The 21,756-nt window shown below is 47.1% G+C and overlaps 1 protein-coding gene across 1 annotated transcript in view; it reads right to left on the bottom strand.

Moving 5' to 3' along the window:
- Positions 1-21,756, bottom strand: part of SGR2 (shoot gravitropism 2 (SGR2)) — a 166,948-nt gene that overhangs the window by 125,563 nt on the left and 19,629 nt on the right. The window contains exons 3-5 of the mRNA XM_086823869.1: positions 17,660-17,896; positions 4,631-4,786; positions 4,210-4,281 (exon numbers count right to left, since the gene is read on the bottom strand). Coding sequence (XP_086679995.1) covers positions 4,210-4,281; positions 4,631-4,786; positions 17,660-17,896 — 465 coding nt within the window. The remainder of the gene's footprint in view (positions 1-4,209; positions 4,282-4,630; positions 4,787-17,659; positions 17,897-21,756) is intronic.

Raw genomic sequence — 21,756 nt, 5'->3', positions numbered from 1 at the left:
TGAAACTCACATTTTATATGCCCTTTTGCCACAGGTTGTAGGTTGTGCTCCATGAATAAGCTCAATCTCGTAATCAAATTCCCTATATGGAGGCATCTCGGTAAGCTCCTCTAGGAAGAGATCTTTGTAGTCCTATAGCCAATCAAGCTCACTCCCTATAGTATCTTTTCTCTACCTTACCGAGTTTTACTACAAACACCCTTTGAATCTTCTTGAGACCCTTTAGTAACTTACTACCCTTTACTAGGTATAAGTTGGGTCTACCAGTTCTCCTTGAAGCCACTACTTCGTTTTTGGCATCCTTGAATGAGATTTCTCCACTCTCACAGTGGATGGTGGCACTTTTTGCTTTTAGCCAATCCATTCCAAGAATACCATCATAAATACCAAGGACATCACGTGGAAGTAGCAGTTAGTTGGTTTGCCATCAAGATCAAACTCTAGATCCCCTATGGTATGTTGGGAAATTACTTCCTTGCCACTAGCTAGCTCGATGACCATTTTCCTCGATGGTTTCTTATTAAGACCTAATTGTCTGATGCACTTTGGTGGCAATTGTAGCACAATCCACTTCGCCATGCTAGGTAATTCGATAGGGTTTTCGGACGAGGCAAGAGTAGTTGTGAATTTTGACCACTAATTGGCGATCAATTGAAGGGTGATCCAAAGGGTCACCATGAAACCATTCAAGGTAAGGTCTCTTCCTGAAGTTGTTGCTATTTGTATCCTTCGGTTCTTCTAAAGGTTTAGCTCGAAAAGCTACATCCTAAAGGCTAGTAAGCCGCATGGATTCTAGCTAGTTGAGGGGAGGTTTAAACCTAGCACGAGAAAGCATAAAGAGTGCTCAAGATCATGTTCGGTATTACGCTAACCAGCGATGGATCCCAAGAGTTTTACTAGAGAACATGTGGATGTATCTTAAAGTCCCAAAGGACTCTAAGACGATGAGGACTAGCAAGCATTACAAGTTAACTTCTCGATGTTGTGATCCTTACCAGAATACTAGTGATGTGGCTTATTGGTTAGCACTACCTTCTCAATGAGGACTAGCAAGCATTACAAGTTATCTTCTTGATGTTGTGATCCTTACCAAAACACTAGTGATGTGGCTTATTGGTTAGCACTACCTTCTCAAACCAAGATTCACCATGTATTTCATATCAGTCATTTGATCGAACGCGTGGGTGAAGGCGATGAGGTTGTGCCAGTGGAGGAGATCCCTAACATCGAGGACATGACTAGGTATATTCCTATGGAACCTGAGTTGGTTCTAGATCAACGTACTAGATGGCCTTGACATACCATCTATTCTAAGTACTTTATCAAATGGAAAGGACGGTATAAAGTCGAGGCTAAAGAGAAGCCAATGCATAGTCTAAAGAGTCGCTTCCATGGATTCATTGATAAGGACATAAACGGTTCTTAAGGAGGGAAGTATGTTACGTCTCAAGGCTAATCACGGCTAAGACCTTTAGGTTAACTTAACCATAGCCTAGGGGTTAGGCATCTTCACCGGGGCTTAGTAGCTTTTATAAGACGTGCTATATTTGGCTCCTGGTTTATAGGAGGCCTATATAAGTGACTTTATGAGTCGGTTTGAGGGAGACCTCCTTAGACCTAGACTATTCCGTGCTTACATCCGATGGGTGTGTATTAGTTGGTATGGGACACCAAGGACTTTGCACATGAAGTCATGTCTCAAATGCTTCTATTCTCCTGTGCTCGGGGGTGAGCCTGAATAGCCCTATGGTTGGGAGGTGAGCTAGATGCCTTAGTCTATGTGTGTTCCTTTTTGTTTATACTTAAATCGCAAGGTCTATTAGCCTAGGGGCTTGACAGGTCTCACCCAAAGTCTAGACACATGCCTACAATTAGTCAAGATAATCGTGTCCCAGATGATCCGAGAAATTAGAGGTTTGTGACAGACTACTATTTGCCTCAATTTCAAGACAGTAAAATCATGCAGTAATCACTTCTCATTACAAAAACAATAAGATTGGGATCCATACACAATTCGCCAAGGTCAAAGCAGCTCGGAAAAAAGGCAAATGGGCAGTCCATCGTAGAGCACACATTGAGGATTTCCGCAAACCCAAACAAAAACTCTAGCCAATACCCCCCAAAAAAACCAATACTTCATTTTCAGCGAATTTAATTGTATTTGATGTTTGACAATGTAGAATTACTAGTTGACTAGAAGATGTATGCTTTCTTTTCTCGACCATAGATTTAGCTCAAGACCGACATGGTCTTTCAATCATGTATTGGGTCTCATAGGTCATTTTGGCCTTCTACAAACATTCATATTACTACACAGCATCAAGAAGTCCTAATCCTACCGCTAATCTAAGAAGACACAATGGGAGATCAGAGGGGAAAAGAGAAATTTATACCTAATCTAGAATTACGCAGAGCTTTAACTAACTAATCCTACAAACTTGTAAACATAGACCTAAGGGGGATCAAAACATAGCAGTAGACTAAAAATTCATTAAGAGAGATAATAACACACTAATTTCAATTAAGAGAACTCAATGATTGCATAAACAAGACTCAAATTCATTGCAAATTACACACTCAAAATGAGTTACGAGATACATCACTTTATAGCTCTCAAGAGGAGCATCCAAATCCACTTTCCTCTCTTTAATTCAATGCATCAAATCCCACAATTTCTCCAATCAACATCCCTAAGTTCTCTCAATCACCTAGAGTCTTGAATGATCGACCAAGAATCTACCTTTTTCCTAGATTGTTCTTCACCTTTTACATCTTCACCAAACAATTCAACCTTTAAAAATCAACCTTTCAACACACACCACATAAATAAACTTTAACATGTGTATATGCACACGCACACACCAAGAGTTATGCTCCCCCTTCATCTATGCACGATTATCAGAGCAATTTTTCAACAAAAGACACATTCGCTAGTATGTCCATGTATGATGAGACACATCCACTAGAATGTCCTCTCATAGTGTCACTCTTACCAAAGAAACCATGAATGAAAGTGAAGACTTGCCATACAACAAATCTCATGATTGTGAAGAGACTTCCTTAGTCCCCTGACTAAAAACGCTACCTAATACTACCAGCTGCTAAGCACGTTCAAATCCCCCACTAGAACTCCACTTACCAACTATAGCCTTCACAGTTCTTGGGTTGTCACAGCTCTTGCCCCTATGCAGCTGATTGTATCGTTGCTTGTGTTGAACCATTGGAAACTCCTACAAGAAGGCTTCTATGCAAGCTTCCGTGACTACCATCTGCTCCGACAGCATACGAGCCATCATTGCTTTTGTGTCCATGATGAGCAAAGCTAATGATTGTGGATCAGCACAATATCCAAAACTAGCTCTTTAAACCCTAGTAGTCCCATGTTTCTATCCTAGTCAGGCAAGCAACACACAAGAGATGCTGAAACAGAAAATTTTGCAAACATCCTAGGCTCTGATACCAACTGTAAGACTACTATGTTGTGAAAGTGCTAACAGAGGGATGTGCAGCAGAAGACTTGCAAGCACAATCACACACAATAATCCTAACCTAATCCTTGTATTCTATACAATGAAACAATGTACAACTAACTGTCTCGACAGTACAAAGAACTGATGAAGTCTACTGATCCTAGCCCAAGTTGCCGATGAACACTGCTGGTTGGCGGCAGATGCTATCTGCCAGCCCCTTCTCCATGTTTCTCCTATCGCCTGTAGACCTATTCACTGAAGAACCTCGAGCGCATATTACTTACGATTCAAATGAGGATTGAAATGGGAATTGAGTGCCTATCCAGTAGACAAATTCTTGTCCAACTAATATAAGTCCACAAGCCTTACAAAAGTGTCATAAAAGTCACTAAACGTGTTCACACTGCACTAAAAAGGTGCCAACCCTTGGCCCCTTGGCAGGATGGCCTGCACATGATTAGGCTGCCCAAAACTAGTCCAAAAACTGCCTTCTGGACTTCCCATGATGTGCCCACACTGTTGCCCACACGAGCCTTGGTTGTTGTCTGCCTTTTGTGAGGCTCATTCTGCAGCTTGTCCATTGTCTTGACTGACCAATACTTGGAAGAATGGTACCCACTTCTTGTTATCTTGTAAGTGTGACTTCAAAAAAAAAAAGGATATTTATGCAAGTGGATTTGTCACTTCTTTGACAGTGAATGCAAATGCAAACATGGTCTTCGATCAGCTTCTAACAAACCTCGATGGGACTTTGTAAATTAACCCTTGCAGCAAATTTTCCCGAGGGCTGAAAAGTCCGCCGATGCCAAATCTGCAAGAATCAATATGAATGAATCATCTCAACACATATGAGTTGTTTGCAAGACATCAGAGAAGAGAACTAATGATAATGGATCCTTGAAGTAAATGCAGACTAACAAGGTAGAACAAATGGCAACAAGCCCCTTGACAAACAAGACTAGAAGGACTATATTTTAAATTTGGATCTGAAAATTAATCCCACTGCGCAGCAGCGGTGGGGGTCGGAAGGACGTGGTGATTTTTTATGAAATCATGATGCTTGTGGACAAAACGTACTGCACAACACAAGCGTGGCTAAATCCTCACTATCTGGTGGTTAAGCCAATGGCACAAATAAAAACAATCAAGCTGACCCAAACCTGACTTCGATAGGCAAACTCAAGCTGCTCCGAAACGTCCTCCCGTAAAGGCAGCCAATCAAGTCCCCCCTTCTGAGCAAACCAATGACCACGCAACACACGCCTATGATTGCCAGTCCAATATACGGGATAGCAACGTCTTCTGAATAAGTCAACCTGTTTGGACAAGCATCAAATTAATTTAGTTTAATCACTTTACATGACTTATCACAAAAACATAAATATTTACACAAGACAATGGACAATATCATTTGAGAAAACAATAATACTCTAAAATAAAAACAGAATCATCCAAGTGTAGCTTTATTAGTAATAAATAAGTAAACTACAGTCAGCAGTGCGCGAAGCTGCGCCCCCCCCCCCCCCCCCCCCCCCCCCCCCCCCGGCGCCATCGTGCTGCCTGCGCTCCCCCCCATTCGCCGCCCTGCCCGTGCCTGTACCCTCCCCTCGCCTCACATCTGCCCCCTCTCCTCTGTCCTGCCTGCCCGCCCCCCACCCCCCCCCCCTGCCAGCGCCTTTGCGCCCCCTCTCCCCCCCCTGCCCCTACCTTCGCCCCCCCCTGCTCTTGCCATCGTCCTTTCTCGCCTGCATCCCCCCTTGCTCCTGCCCGCCAGCCCTGCCTCCCCCCTCTCAATCCTGCCCGCCAGCACCGATTGCTACACACCCCCCCCTTTTTCCCTCCTTTCCGTTCGTGCCAATAGTCTTGTCGCCCCCCCTTCTTCCTTCGTCGTCGGCAGCACCCTCAGCTTGTGGGCTTTTTCTTATTTTGGGCAAGTTTCGGCCTCTTCTGGTCTTCACCCCCAGGAGGACTCCATGGTAGCCGCTCCGTCTCCCCCGACCGAGGCCGCCGTTACCTACCTTTCATTTTCTGAAGCCGACCTGCAGCTTACGACTATAGCATCCCTAGAGGCCTCCACTCTGTTATGCAAGATTGTTGGTAGCCACCTTGAGCGTGGCCAACTCAGAGATCTCCTTCAAGCTAGCCTCGTAGGTGCAACCATAGTTGTTTCTCATACCAGTACGAACCCATTCATACCGTACGGTTCGTACGGTACAAGTCCCCCCTCCCCCCACCTTGAGAAAAAATTTCCAAATGCTTAAAAAAAATATATAGAAATCCTACTTAACGAAGATCCCAAATGCCCACAATAGTTCGCAACTTTCGTGTCCACTCAGTATTCCATATGGGGTTGGGGTTGCTGAGAGACCTAAAAAATCTGGCAAGGTAGACTTGTAGTGTACACTTGATTGGTAGGATGAGAGAATCTTGCTACCATCACTTGGAGATCCTCGTACAGGTAGGCTAGACAGTCAGATCCTCAAGTTATGTACGAGGGAGAAGATTTGGACATGGCCATTTTGATCTAGAGAGGAGTCCCTAAACTTATCACCCTAGATGCATTGCTCGTATTTGTGCAAGGACGGTCCCTTAGTCATAAACACTACACTGGGAGACCTTTGGTATTGCATTACCCATGCAGGTTCTTTTTTGGAGACAATTGGGAGATCCAACTGGGAGAGACACATCTCCATATTCTAGTTCCTCAAGCACTGTAGACTCTTTCCCCCCCCCCCCCCAACCTTCCCTCACATTCAAGCTTGAAGCTCCATAGTTTGTAAGTGGTTTTTAAAAAAAAACGTATTTTATCGTACAGTATCCCAAAATTTCATATCATACCAAAAATTCCCGTACGGTATCGTATTTTCGTACCGTGACAACTATGGGTGCAACTACAAAGATCACAGATATTCATACACTGGGGCATGGCTACTACCAAGTTGAGTTCGATTCACCAACCGGCATTTGATCTTGTCACGCAACTGAGCCCTGTTGCATTGCGTACGGCCCAGGCCTTCTTTGCACGGTGGCAGCACGGCTTCGACTCGGCATCTGACCCTCTAGCTGGAGTTTCACGCTTTCCCGTGACAATCTGCTTTCCAAGCCTCGAGAAGGAATACCTTCCTCTTCTCCCAGCGATTGGTGGTGCCATCGAGAGAGTGATGGAATCCCCCCCCCCCACTGCTGCCTCGGCCCTCACACGGGCAGCCGGGATTCCATCTCTCCGCATCTGTGTTGCCTCACCAGATTTTGTGCCTCACATGATATCTATCCCTAGCCTTCAGGGCGGCCCCATTATGCAGAGAGTGGAGTATTCCAGCCTTCCAAGCCAATGTTTCATTTGCAGGCAGATGGGTCATCTAGCCAGAGCTTGCCCTCGGCGTCAATATAGGAGACCGCCCCCCGTGGTTCCCCCTCCTACTTCCCGCTCAGATCGGCACCAGGGGACCGTGGGAGGAGCAAGTTCCCAGGCTGCGGAGCACCAGGTACCGACCATGGATGATCCATCAGCCGAAGAGTGGCGTACGGTTGGCCCCCGCCCGGGTTGCCAACCGAGCACTAGAGCTGAGCGTCACCGCCGTGCGCACCAAGCTAGCAACATGCAGGAGGATTTGGTTCTGTCAGAGAACCATTACGAGCACTTATCACAACACCCGCCCGTAGACCCCCCCCTGCCTCTCAAGAGCATTCCCATCAGCCCCCCACAGCCCCTAATCCGGAGAGGAGACAGCTGGCGAGTTTTGTTCATCGCCTAATTCATCGTTTCTCAGAGCGGGTGGAGATGACCATTGCAGCCTCACCGGTGAGGGCTCTCCCACCTGAGTCTCCAGGCGGGCCCCCCAAGATCTTGGGGTAGCCTGTGGATTATAGTTTTTTCCAGTGTCTTCCGACAGAAGGGACAAACAAGTTTGAGGAGACTGTAGCCCCTATTCGAATATGAGTGGTCTTCCAGCAATCCATACCCTCTACGCCAGAGAATGGCACGATGATCTTCTCTTTCCCCTTGAGCGCAACCCCGGAGACAGAGTGGGATCCAGAGTCGGTGACCACTACCATTCAGGGCTAGGCAGTTGAGCTATCACAGCATCTTCAGGATCTCCCCATCACCGACGGTCGTACTCATCTATGGCCTCTGGCCAAGATGGAGCTTGGTGGATCAGCCCACAGAGACCAGGGAGGAGAGATGGAGACCTCCAGCCTGGAGGTGCTGCTTTTTCTGTTCATGCACACCTCTATCGCAATACCTCTCCCCCCTTCTTACAGATATCTTCATTGTGATCGATGGAGCATGGAGTATGCATACTCTCACGCCCCGACAGATTTGTAGTACATGGAGGGCAGGATCCACGCCCGCTTGGCGCATCTTCGCACCAAGACAGATTGTGACTATTCCCCATCTAAACGCGCGCCCAAGACAGATTGTGACTATTCCCCGTCTAAACCCGCGCCCAAGACTCTTCGAGTGGAGGGCCGTTCTGATAGTTCCGCCTCACACAGAGATTGATATGAGAATTGTCTCATGGAACATTCAAGGTTCAGGGGGGCCTCAGTGCTTCCAAGGACGAAAGGCGTCCTTAGAGGAGAGCTTCAGCGAGCTATGGTTGGGGGACCTATCTACATTCTTTTCCTCCAGGAGCATCACCTTACTGAGGGGCACACCCGCCACTACGGGAAGATTTTACCAAGCAGGAGTCATACTTTTTGGTCTCCATCCTTCAGCCCTTCAAGGACGCAGGGAGAAGTGTGTCTGTCTGTCAGTCAGCAGCTTCTGCAGTCTGTGACAGGATTAGGAGTCATAGTTCCACGACGTGCTCAATGGGTTACCATTCTCATTTGTGAGGATTGCATTGGCTTCCTCAACATTTATGCCCCGAATGTTGCTGCAAGTAGAGCTATCTTTTGGAGCATTGTCCGACAAGCCCTACCCCAGGCTGATTTTTGGTGCATGGGTAGTGACTTCAATATGATAAGAGGAAGAAGAGGATAGACTTGGAGGTGGCACAACCATAGTCTCAAGAGCGGAGTACTCTGCCTAGGAGGAGATGATACTGATTCTAAAGGGATAGGACCCTTGGCATCTTCCAGAGTTTGGGCGTAGCCCTGGGAGTCTTGGCTTCTCTCGATCGGATAGGCAGAGCACTGGCCCCAACCTCTCTCAGCTGGACAGGTTTTACGTCAACGAGTGGGCTTGCAACCATGGAGGCATGGTTGGTATTCTGGCAAGAATACATTTTCAGATCATGCCACAGTTATTATGTCCCTAGGGGACCCATGGAGGCATGACAGGCATGCGAGCTCCAGGATTCCAGACAGCCTCATTCAAGACCCGGAGATTTGCAGCCGGATCAAGTAGATGTGGGTGGGACTGGACTTTTCCTCACGATCTATAGCGTGCACTTTGGATGATGGCCTGGGGGAGATCAGTGTTTTCCTACAGGATGTAGCCCAGAGTAGATTGGAGGGATTTCTGGGTAGGAGAGGAGTCTGAGGAGGGGCCTATCCTCTTTATAGCGTCTTTAGGAGAGTTCCCAAGACAGCCCGTGAATTGATAGTCAGATTGTTGCCGCTCGGTTGGAGATTCGGTCCATTGATGAGAGGAGGGTGGAGTATAGATACCATGCCAAGGCTTCATTTTGGACTCAGGCCGGTGACAAAGTTACTGGAGATTTCTTTGAGATGGCTAGCCCCCACAGGAGGAGAGGCGGTATTCGCATGCTGCGTGGCCAAGATGGAGCTATTGTTTCTCACTGGTGTCCCATTATCCCCCGAGGTGATGGATGCGCGCGAGAGAGTCTAGAGGCACACGAGAGAGTGGTTCCCCCATCCCTTCGGTCTTTCTTATTCACCCCTTTCACTTCAGAGGAGCTGGCGGAGGCAGTGACGGCATTACCCAAGGGCAAATGCCCGAGGGTGGAAGGGCTTCTTATCTCTTTCTTTCTTCGCCATTGGGACCTCGTGAAAGGTGGCCTTCACGTTGCCTTTAATGAGATTATGCTCACAAGTGACATGCCAGAGAGGCTCACATAGGGCTTGATACACTTGATTCCCAAGGAGGGTGGTGATAGATTGGAGATCCAGCAGTGGAGACCCATCACCCTTCTAGGGACGGCCTATAAGATTTAGGCCAAGGCCATCAGCAGGCGACTTTAGCCTTCTCTCCCAGACTTGATCCATGACACTTAGACTGGTTTGGTTCAGGATCAGAGCATTCTGGACAACATCTTCACCTTTTGGGAGGCGACAGCCTCGGCCAGGATGCAACAGCAGGACCTCATTGTGCTACTCCTAGACTTTGAGGACTGGAGCTTTTTGGAGGGCACAATGAGCCGGATGGGATTCCTCATGGAGTGGATTCGTGGAGTCTCAGGACTTTATTCAGCATCACACAGCCAAGTTCTCATTCAGGGAGCCCGAGGCGACAAATTCCCCCTTTTCCACTCGGTTCGACAGGGCTATCCTCTGGCGTCGTACCTCTTCCTATTTGTTGCCGAGGCCATGAGTAGTTTTCTCTCCACCCAGGAGACCGGACTTCAGGGATTGCGCCTTCCTGTCACCATTTGGTCCATCTCCATGTCTGAAGCCACTCTTCTGGGATTGTTACTCCATAGAGCGGCCAGATTTGTGCCATGTTCACATGGGGACAGGCCGGTGTCCCATGTGAAAGGGCCAGTCTTTTGGTGTTACATGGATGGGAGCCAGATTCATGCCACCCGTGTGTGACCAGTACTGCGTCACATGGATGGGAACCAGTTTTGTGCCACCCGTGTGTGACCTACTTCATGCTCTGCGGACGGAAGCCTGTTGGTGCCACCCGTGTATGGCCAGGATGGAGTCTTACCTATGGGATTGTCACTCCATAGGAAGACCAGGACATACATTCATATTTCTGTCGCGCCAGTTTTGTGCTCGACAGAAACTTTTTGTACAAGTTTCATGAAAGGGAAATTTCGTCCATTACATGTGCACATGCATTTATGGTTGCATGCATAAACTTGTTTTCGCATGATTTGTTTGCGTGTGTTTGCCTGCTATGTCATGCCAGTACACTGGACGGGAACGCCCCTAGTGTACCGTGGGAGTGCTGCTTGCTGACACATTGGTGTGGCGTGTGAACAAGTGGTAAGTATTACCATTTTGGCTCTTTAAAATGTAAAATCCATAAGCTATGTGTCAAATCCCCATAGGATTACCTCATAGAACGCTCTTGGTACAAGACTCGAAACTTGCAAATAAACCAAACAAAAGTGAAGGGGGTGCGGGTGCAAGCCTGACTCACCTCCCACCTTGACAGTTGTGGGCAAGCCCACAAGTCTTGGCTGTCCCCACCGAGCCATGAGCTGAGCTAACTAGATGGACGTATCAACCAATCTCTACCTCGTGACGTCCCATACCGCCACGAAGCTACCCTCGCGGGCCTCGAGATTGCTGTCGGCCTCGGCTGCATAAAGTAGGTGCACGTCTGCACTAGATCCAGGCTCTTGACCATAGAGCTCTCACAAAGACACGCAAGACTCTATGAACTAATGACTACCCTTGGCCACCCTTTTATAGGCTCTTGGTCGGTCATCGGGCGTCCACACTTGGGCGCCTGCCCGTCCATACTTGAACGCCCGCCCGTTAGTCTATCCCTAACTCAGCTCGCCAATCAACCTACCTAGCTCCAAGCTTCCCCAAACCTCAAAGCTAGTCTTGTGTGCGTGTAGCACACGATAGATACACACTGTGTATGTCATGTGCACAGTGTGTATCTACCATGTGCTACACACACACAAGACTAGCTTTGAGGTTTGGGAAACTTTGGAGCTAGCAGGCTGATTGGCGAGCTGAGTTAGGGATCGACTAACGGGCGAGCACCCAAGTATGGATGGACGGGCGGGTGCCCAAGTGTGGACGCCCGATGACCGGCCAAGAGCCTATAAAAGGGTGGCCAAGGTTAGCAATTAGTTCGTAGAGTCTTGCGTGTCTTTGTGAGAGCTCTATGGTCAGGAGCCTGGATCTAGTGCAGACGTGCACCTGCTTTATGCAGCCGAGGCCAACGGCGATCTCGAGACAGCTGAGCTAACTAGATGGACGTACCGACCAATCTCTACCTCGTGATGTCCCATACTGCCACGAAGCTACCCTCACGGGCCTCGAGACTGCTGTCGGCCTCGGCTACATAAAGCAAGTGCACGTCTACACTAGATCCAGGCTCCTGACCATAGAGCTCTCACAAAGACACGCGAGACTCTGAACTAATGACTAACCTTGGCCACCCTTTTATAGGCTCTTGGCCGGTCATCAGGCGTCCACACTTGGACGCCCGCCCGTCCATACTTGGGTGCCCGCCCGCTAGTCTATCCCTAACTCAGCTCGCCAATCAGCCTGCCTAGCTCCAAGCTTCCCCAAACCACGAAGCTAGTCTTGTGTGCGTGTAGCACACGGTAGATACACACTGTGCACATGACACTATGGTTAACTTTAATGTTTATAAGCTAATGTGTTCACACACATTTTAAAAGAGGGGCTGGACGTTTTCTTTGGATGGTGCCCATAAGTATTAAATATGTATTAAGGCTTTATAACCTTTGAACTAAAGGTTTTGCATGGAACATTAGTATTCTCCCCCACATGGGTGATGGCCGACTTCTCTCTCTCCATCGCCAGCTCTACCTGATTGTACCCGCCTGCTGTACCTGCTCTGCACCCACCTCCAGCCCTGCACCCGCCATCTATTGCAGCAGCTTCTGTACCCGGGTGGCTACCCCTGGTACCCGGCTGTGTGCTGCCCTGTACTCACCTACAGTACCTGCAGTTGGCTGATGCCCTATACCTGGCTGAGTATACCCGCCTGCTGCAAGTATTGTACCTGCCGGCAAATTGTACCCACCTGTTGCACTAGATTGTACCTTGCTGCAAGTACTGTACCTGCCTGCAAACTGTACCCACCTGTGTGCCAGATTGTACCCTGTTGTACCTGATTGTACCTGAACTGTACCAAGCCTGTACTTGCTGTACCAGGACCTGTACCTACTGTACCCCTCATGGATTGTACCTGCTGCTGCCCATGTTGTACTTGCTGCACCCTTGGTGACCTGACTACATGGTAAAAGGAATGCATCTCCATTGACTCCTGCTACAAGCTATACCAGGTGCCTTGTATTTCTTATTTGTGTAAAACTAAAATTTTCTAAATTAAGTTCAAAGATTTCTTTAAGTTTTGTGTAGAGCAGGAACAAAGCATGTATATGCTAACCATACTCAGGAAACTTTCCTAGTTTGGTTTGTTTTTCCCTGAGTGGTAGTGCTAACCGCTCCCTCAGAATTCTAAGAGCCAGTGAAGGTTAGAAACACTAGGGAGTCCGGGAGTAAAGCTTATCTGGGAGAATCAGGTAATGTTCCCTCAGCGGTGTACCCCTGTACATGTGCTAGTACGGGTGTGCCTGTTTTGGTGCACGGTCCCGGAAGACCAGTGAAAGGCAGGTGTGCACCCAGTGAAGGTGGGAATGTGCCTGTGACTTGGGACTTCTTCGAATGTCCAGACTTCATTGACAAGTACCCAATTGTTTGAGTTGTATTCACTCCATGCGAGGAGAAATCTGGCCTATTGGCCCATGACACTTGTACATATAAATACTCCAAGAAATACAAATGTATTGAGGGGGGGGCCGGGCCCAGTGTTGGTGTCAAGTGTTATTGGTCATTTATGTTAATAATGTCCAATGTTGGTATTAGTTAAGTAATCTAAAAATGTGTTTATTTGTAGGCCTCCTGTAGGGAGCGGTTACACTTCCCCTCCGCACGCAGAAGGAGCTACTGGACTCAGAGTTTGCAGACCCTACCTTACTGAAGATGTTGGGAATCTCCAGAGATTTGTGGAGGCGATCGAGATTTTCTACCGTGCGTCAGGAGCGCAAATCGACTAGCACAAGTCGTGTGGTTTTTGGGTAGGCTCAACGCCCGCCCCGACTTGGTGACCACTTGAGGCTTTCCAGTGGATCCCGAGGGGCACTCCAGTCGGCTACCTGGGTTGCCAGGTTGGCATTGATCTCTATCCCGAGTAGCAGCTCGCTCCGCTTCTTCTGAGTATTCGGAAGAAGCTTTTATACTGAAGCTGAGTGACGCTATCCCTAGTAGGCAGAGTGGTGGTGGCGAACCAGGTAGTGCTTGCCACCATATGGTACATCACTTCGTGTTGGGCCTTTTTTCAGGCATGTATTGGGCAGGTACAGCGTTTGAGCCGGAACTTCTTGTGGGCTGGAAGTGATGGGAGCCCAGCCATGGCCAAGGTGGCATGGAGAGTGATTATTCAGCCATGTAGCAGAGGGGGGCTTGGCCTCACCGATCCCGCTATACAGAGCCGTGCCATACTGGGCAAGTTGATTGTCAGAGGACTCCTACCCAATGGTGAGCCTTGGAAGGATTTCCTCTTGGCCCGGATTTCAGCCCGCACTCCGAGCCTTGGAGGCCCATGGCCGCACTTTCTTGCCATTTTGTATCTATACTAAATGAAATTGGTACTATCTTTGTTATGTCCCAATAAAGACATACTTTGGCATATGGAAGCTAGACAGAATTCGGGTTTAGCAAGGTGCCAAGTGTCCTTTAAGTTAGGACACCTTGCACATAAAAAAGCTAGGGCTTGGCTCATTTGGACGTAAGTTATTGTGCATGACTTCAGTCTTTGGAGTGAGGCCTCCCAAGAGGCCCACCGTGGTGTAGCCCCCTCGCACTGCTCACCAATTAACAATCCTGTGGGGATTGGGGGTATGTTGTATGGGAAATGCATGCCTTACCTTGTGATGCTCTAGCCAAAGTTACCTTACCTTCAACTCGTGGGTGGCTCAACGTGGATGTGATGTAGCCTACGGTTGTGTAGCGAGACGCTAGCCAAACCCTAGCATGTCCTTGTTGCTATTACTCTTTTGTATCTGTGATTCAGGGTCTTGTTCAACAAAAGCTTGGCAGTACAATTGCAGCATTCAGTGAAGAGTTAATCCTGGTGGAGACTCTACATTAACTAGCTTAGCGGTGTTTCATTTGGTATCACAACTCTTTGTTGATTTTTGATTGATTAATGAAATGGTACCTGATAATGGAATAGATTTTATCTGGTTCTCTCCATATGATTTCATGTCCGGGTAGAGATTTATTGCCCTTGGGAGAGATCAAAAATTATATAAGATTAAGTGAAGATTGAATGTGTGCGATTGAAAAAGAAGAAACCTACACCTGATAACGAGAGACACACAAAGAGCACCCTGCGCCTGCTGCCCACCCCACCTAGACTCAGTCTAACCCCCTACCCTATATGTGAAAACAAATGAATAAGGCATTGTAATCGTTGAGTTTTGAGGAAGATGTAAGAGATGTGAACTACATAGAGACTTGAGATAAGAGATTTAGGACTAATCCAGTATTGTCTTGGAGTAAAGACGTGTAGGAGCAAAGATTCCAATGTTTTTCATATTGGTTGAAGCCTTATGTGGGACTGCTTCCATTAGTAGTACCAAGTGAGTCTGAGCTGGAGGTCATTGACATGATAGAAGTATTTACCTTGAAGCAGATTATCCTCCATTGTTTCAAACATAGTACCAGTTAGAGAAAGTGTCAGTTCCTCACCAAGTTTCAGGACACGGGCATACATGAAGTGGTATGGCTTGTTGAAGAATTTTTCGAGGACTATCTGGCATTGTTGTCAGATTATGTGGAAGCCATCAATCATCAATGACACACTAAGCACGAGGAGACCCTCTGCATTGGGGCACCACGTATCCATACTTGTACATAAGTGCACATCAATTTTTTGGGTTTAGTGATGAGCACCGAGCATTTTGTAAGCCCTAGTCCGGAGACTAGTCGCTAGTTGCCATCACGTTTAGGTCTTAGGCCAAACAGTAAGAGCATTGTCTTGCAGGCCCCTCTTATTCCTCATCTTTCAGCTATTCAAGGATAAGCTTCACCACCTCCTACAGGAGTAGAGTTCAGGAGTACAAGTGCCTATGCCTAAAAATATTTAGCGTCTAGAGTTTCTAGGATCTTTTCAAAGTCAGCAGGCAGCCCACTCGTGCACATAACAGGCATGAGTGATTACAGGCACGCCTCTTGCTCAGCCTGGAACAAAGTCCTTGCTTAGTCCACAGAGGTCAGTTACACTCCAAGCATCATCATTGATCAAACCATTGTACTTCATTTCATATCCAATAATACTAGCAAATATGTCACAAGGTGGGGCGCCTGAATCGGGTGTAGTCTGTACTTTTCTCTCCTCTCTTCCCTTTAAACTTAATTGCACTCAAGGAACCTAATTAGTACACCTTAATTGGATGTCTTCCACGACTCATGTAACATGCTAAAACACTCCTAAGCCAGTAAATTCATTGGCGTGGAATTCTTGCTAGGATCTTCACCGTATCACATAATTGTACGACCAAAGTCCTTGTCAAATAAAACCTTAAATCACAAATACATCAGAGTAAGATCAACAAGGACATGCTAGGGTTTGGCTCGCATCTCACCATCCAATCATAGGCTACATAAAATCCATGCTAAGCCATCGCCGACTACGCAAACTTAGCAAGAGCATCATAAGGTGAGGCATACATGTTGTATACCATGCATCCTCAATCCTCACTGGAGTGTAATCAGGGAAACACTACCAGTAGGCTACACCAAGTTGGTCTTCTTGGGAGGCCCCACTCCCTAGACCAAAGTTATCACCAATGACTTATGTCCAAATGATCCAAGCCCTAGATTTTACAGTTGCAAGGAATTGCTGAAAGGACTGGCGGGTATTCCTTGGGGAATCCTGGGAAGCATACTGTGACCCGAAAACCTCTTGCATGTGCCAGCAGGTGTGACTCAGGCGAGAATCCATGGTGCCAACGTGCCAACTGAGCCTCCCATACTGGAGTCTGGGAATGGAGTCCAGTCAAGGACGCAAGTGTGAGAGGGTCGAGGAGTCAAACTTTATCCTCAGGTGGCCCTTGCCCATGAACTGAATGTCAGTGATCCAACCCTGGTTGCCAGCCAAGGCTGCCTGAAGCAGGTCTCTAACCTACACACATGCCGGGCGGCCGCCAACAAGCTTGCCAACTAGAGTGGTGTTCTCCACGGTGGTGATAGAAGAGGCGTACATCTGCAAGATGCGTCAATCAGGGTACACGGAGCAGCCGCCATAGAGTCTCCAAGGGGGAAAGCTAGGTGCAGAGTGGCAAATGAAGCAGGAGACCCAAGGGACCTGGGGATGATGAGCGGAGAGGGCGAGACAAGGGGGGGACCAAAGAGAGAAAAGGGGGAAACAGGACCGATGGAAATAGGAAAAAAAGAAAGAGGGGGGGGGAGACGACGACACGAGCAAGGGCAGGAGAAGGAGAAGGTGGAGGAGGGGCAGGGAGGCAGCTAGGAAAGCTGGCAGGGCACAGCAGGAAGGAGGGGATGGCTGGAGGAAACAAACACGCAAAAGAAGGGGGGGGGCGCGGGAGGGGGAGGGGGAGGGGCTGGAGCAGCTATTCGTTTCTCTTTGTTCACACTTTCACAGTACCAATAGGTCTACATCTCTGATCTCTAATTCAGTCACAGCCACTATTGTGGGCCGTGGCTTGATTCTCATTCCTTGATAATTTGGCCTCCTCAATGATAGATTTTCTTCTTCTATTCCCTGGGTATTAGTTGAGATTATGGTGGCAGTTACTTTGGTGATTGTTGGGATCTCTAAAGCTCCTCTTGTGGAGATCTGCCTCTTAAGGTGGAAGACTCTCCTTCTCGAACCATGGGAAGTTGTCTTTGAAACCTTGAGATAGTTGAGTGCTATTTTCTCCCATCTCATCAACCCCTAGGTCTGAAGCTTTCTTTGGCCTCTTCATCAAACAACTTGTATGATTTCTCTGTTTTGCAAGTTCATTAATTGATTGAACTCTTGAGCGAGGGGTCTTGGGTCAATCCCCACTTGCGGCGAAGATGTACACCTGGACATAATTCGCCTACGGATGGGCTCTCATCCCTCCTTGCTCCTTGTGGGTCGAGCAACATTGTCAACAGATTAGCAGGATCCCTACTTGGGAAAAAAAACGTTAAAACAGATTTACGAGTGTTTCATGGCGGAAGCTCTAAAACAGCTCTACTGGTGTTAATAAAAGGTTAATTGCATATAGTACATTTTCAATCAGTTTTATTTCATGCTACACATATCAACAGAGAAAGAAACGAACCTCATAAAGGCCCCCCTTGACAGAGACTCCAATAACTTCATCGCTCTCATACAGCTCAATGTCACTAAGCTGCTTTGAGTTTGCATCAGCAACACTTGAATCTGAATGTTCAGAATCTGTAGCTTTGACTGGCCCTTCTGTACTTACCGGCTGCTGCTCGTTAGCTGCAGCGTCTAAAGGGCCTTCACTGCATTCAGCATACTCTTTCCACCAGGCTGACACCAATTCTTCTTCTTGCTGCAAGTATTAATAACCAGTAATTACCTTTTGGAAGTAAATGCTTTGACAAAACTGTCAAAATGAAAAAATCTCAATTTGAATAATTGCAACACACGAAGATTATGAGAGTCGAATCGATTATAGGAGGAAATGAAGGGAGCCTCAATTTAAAGAGGTAGTGAGCCCAACAAAAAAGGGTTCTTTCTTTGGTCACGTATAATTCTTGGGCTCACCACCTCTTTGAATTAAGGAGGGATTTCTTAAAATACAACCTTAGGCAAACTGCAAATCTAAAGGTGTTTAGAATATCTATCTAAGCTGTGTAATTGCTGGAGAAAGATATAGTGTGGGTGTCATGACTCACAAGGAAGCTTTCCTCCACAGGAAGAAGTCTCATGTAAGTCACTCATATCATATCTCATTATTTGTGTACCATTCTAATGATGTATTGTAGGGCTAGATACTTACCTTCAGTCCTTTCTTTTCTTTTCCAGATAGTGTATCAGATGTCATATGGTTGTAACTTTGGTCTCATAGGTCACTTTGGCCTTTTGAAGACGTTAATATAACATTTCATTTCATTTCTTCTCTCCCTCTCTCTCTCAGCTCGATCTATTTTTACAGGCCAAATGTCCCCAACCCAAAGCATCCCAACCCTCCACCGAGAAAATGCAGATCCAGGAGGTTCTTCGACGCCATGACATGCTTCCATCACAAAGGCCAGATACTCTCTCGGCCCCATCGGATCTCTATTGGCTAAGGGCTTCGCCTGAGAGGTGAGCTCTTGCAAGGTGGACTCGGTCTTGAGGATCTGAAAGCTTAGCCAAAGGAAAATACGCCACAAATTGATGATAATTGCGACATGATCACACTTCTCATCATACTTACTAAAGCCAACTAACCCAACAAGAGTACACAGATGTGGTGTCAGCAACATGTAACCCTGTAAAGGAGAAACTTAGCCATCATCAACTAATAAGGAAGCCCTCCTCAGCCAATAAGGATGCTCTGGCAACATTGGTCCAATGAAACAAGCCTTCATAAAGGCTGTGGCAAGGGTACTTAGCTTATCTTTAAGAAAACAACATTTTCACGCGTAAAACCTGAAAATAAACATAAGAGAGAGAGTAGAGAGAGAAGACACCACACTAGGGGTCGAAATAGCCTTGGGCCAACCCCTACTGTGGTCTTCTCTCTCTACTCTCTCTCTAATGATTATTTTCAAATCTTCTCAAGGTTTTAGGTGTGAAATTAAGTACCCATGCCACAGCCCTTTGTTTCAGCCGTATCAAAGCACAGGTTATATCTCTCTCCTACGAGGGATAACGATCTTTACACGCAGTGCTTTTTGCTTTTTCTTCAAGCAATGGGAAGCACTCACCACCAAGAAGAGAACCAAGCCACCAAAAGTCGAAAGCAAACCCAAGAAGACCCAGGAACCCACATGGTCAAAGAAACTATGACCAATTTGGATACTATTCTCCAAGATCTCGACTTGATGAGAATTTTTTAGCAACTATCTAAGAAGACTCGGGCAAATGAAGAAAGGGGATGAGCAACCAACAAAGAAGTATGCAGCTGAAAATCAAAAGTCTTAATCAAAGAGATCACCCACTCCTTCACATTCTCGTGGGCTGTAGATCAGTACAGCAAGACTTCTGCGCGTGCAACAGTCGGCCAGCACAACTGCCTGTTGTCGGCCAGTTCTTGGACAAATAAATGCATATTTTATATATATTAAATTGTTGCGCTAACTTCCCACTCTTGCCCACACTGTTGGCCATTCACACACTGATGTTGCCGGCTATTGCCAGAGTCCCCTATGGGCTGCCGACTCCTGCCTGAATGCCCCTGATGGCTGCCGACTGGGTTCCCATGTCCTGTTATGCTGATGATGATACTGATGATGCTGATAATGATGATGATGCTACTGTTGATGATTTTCTAAATGAAGTCCTAATCAAGGATTATTGAAACCGGCCACTGGTAGAAACCAAAGTGCGGTAGACTAGCAATCACCCAAACACAGTTATAATCCAGCAAATAAGACAGATAAAAAGGGAGCTAGAGTGCTCCTACACAAAAAGAACGACACCTGTTGGCCCCAAAGCTTGGCGCCCCTTTCGGTATTTCTTTATTCAAATTCAATGGAAGAGTTCAACTGAATACATCATGGCCATTCATGGATTGTACGTATGCATGTCCAATCTGCCAATCCTCTGGACCTCTTAGCATAGAGGTTACACACAGCCTTGTGCCCCATTGAAACCGACCTCTGGTAGAAACCAAAGTGCGGTAGAAACCAAAGTGCGGTAGACTAGTAGTCACCCAAACACAGTTGTAATCCAGCAAATAAGACAAATAAAAAGGGAGCTAGAGTGCTCCTACACAAAAAGAACAACAACACCTGTTGGCCCCAAAGGTTGGCGCCCCTTTCAATATTTCTTTATTCAAATTCAATGGAAGAGTTCAACTGAATACATCATGGCCATTCATGGCTTGTACGTGTGCATGTCCAATCTGCCAATCCTCAGAAAACACCACAATATTATTCACCTCTAATCAGCCACGATAGTGCATCCATGAGGCCTTGAATACGCATCTAACTGGCCCATGCACATAGCCAAAAACTCAGCCATAAAACAGTCCATGAACCCTTCCAAAACAGTCCAAAAACTTGCCTTGTTTCCACCCTCTGAACTGCCAAACCCTTCCTCTCACAAAGGGCCAAAGAAACAACTCTGAGATAGTCACGAGCCAATGAAAAGAGAGACGGAAAGAAGAGAAAATAAATAGTAGCCGGCTGTCTCTACACAGTAGCAGTCCACTGCCTTCCTCTTGCTCCTCCTACTGTCAAGTGTCTTCCAAAAGAGAGTGAAAAAGAGAGAGAAGCGTGGGAGAAGCCTACAGTCCAGCCCGCTTGTAGGCAAGGGAAAGAGAAAAAGCACGCCCAGCTCTATGCGCCTGCTGTCCTGCAGCCGCCTACAAGGAAAAGTCCCTGCTGACCAATTCGCCTCCTGCAATCCAGCCCATCTCCTGCAGCTGTACCTGGCTGTGTATCCAAGGAGAGAACCAGCCAGTCGTGTTGCTCTGTCTCTCCTGCCCCACCCTTCACACAAGCGTGAGAGAGTGAGTTCCCTGTGCAGTCGTGTGCGCCCAGCCGAACAGCCCGTTCTTCAACGAACCCCCCCCCCCCCCCCCCCCAAAACAGCATGGGCTCCCCTAAAAAGCCACGATTCATTTTAAAAGGGTTTTCTTTTTTTTAAAGGTTTTAAACCTTTGTCCCTTCCTTCGGTTTTATCCCCCTCCACATGGGGTAATAAAAAGAACCTTTAATAAGTGTCCCAAGTGTGAACATATAACCAATGTTGTGTCCTGCGCACTGTCCACCATGCTCACACCTCCGCTGCACAAATTCATAGGGTCGTGACATACCCCCCTCTTGAAAAATGGCAAGCGTCCTCGATTGCATTCTGGTGATATAGCAAGACATTAACCATAACATCCAATGTGACTAGTACACATATATCATAGAAGTCCCATAAGCAGATGTATTGTCAGCTGTCAATACCTTTGGGTGAGACAGAAGCTGCACCAAGCGACCTCTAGATGACATCTGAGCATGTCTGTATCAAGGGAGCGGAGGTCCTACCCCCCTCTTGAGCATCAGGCAATGCTCCAGACATATGCTCTGCTCAACCTAAATGAGGCATAGCAAGAGTCAGCTCCAACTCAAAGTCATCAAGATAAAGCTGCAATACTTGAGGTGAATCTGCTAAGTCACCCTCCTCCATTCACTTCACATCCATCGGTGAATAGTTCTTGGACTTCACAAGATAGCGACGGGAAACTTTACCTCGTACCTTTCTTTCCTTATG

This window comes from Cibotium barometz, chromosome 30, assembly GCF_041138505.1.
Source record: "Cibotium barometz isolate CiBa-2024 chromosome 30, ASM4113850v1, whole genome shotgun sequence".
Classification (NCBI taxonomy): domain Eukaryota; kingdom Viridiplantae; phylum Streptophyta; class Polypodiopsida; order Cyatheales; family Cibotiaceae; genus Cibotium; species Cibotium barometz.
Note: the sequence above shows the minus strand (reverse complement) of the source record. Positions and strands in the feature narration are given on the sequence as shown.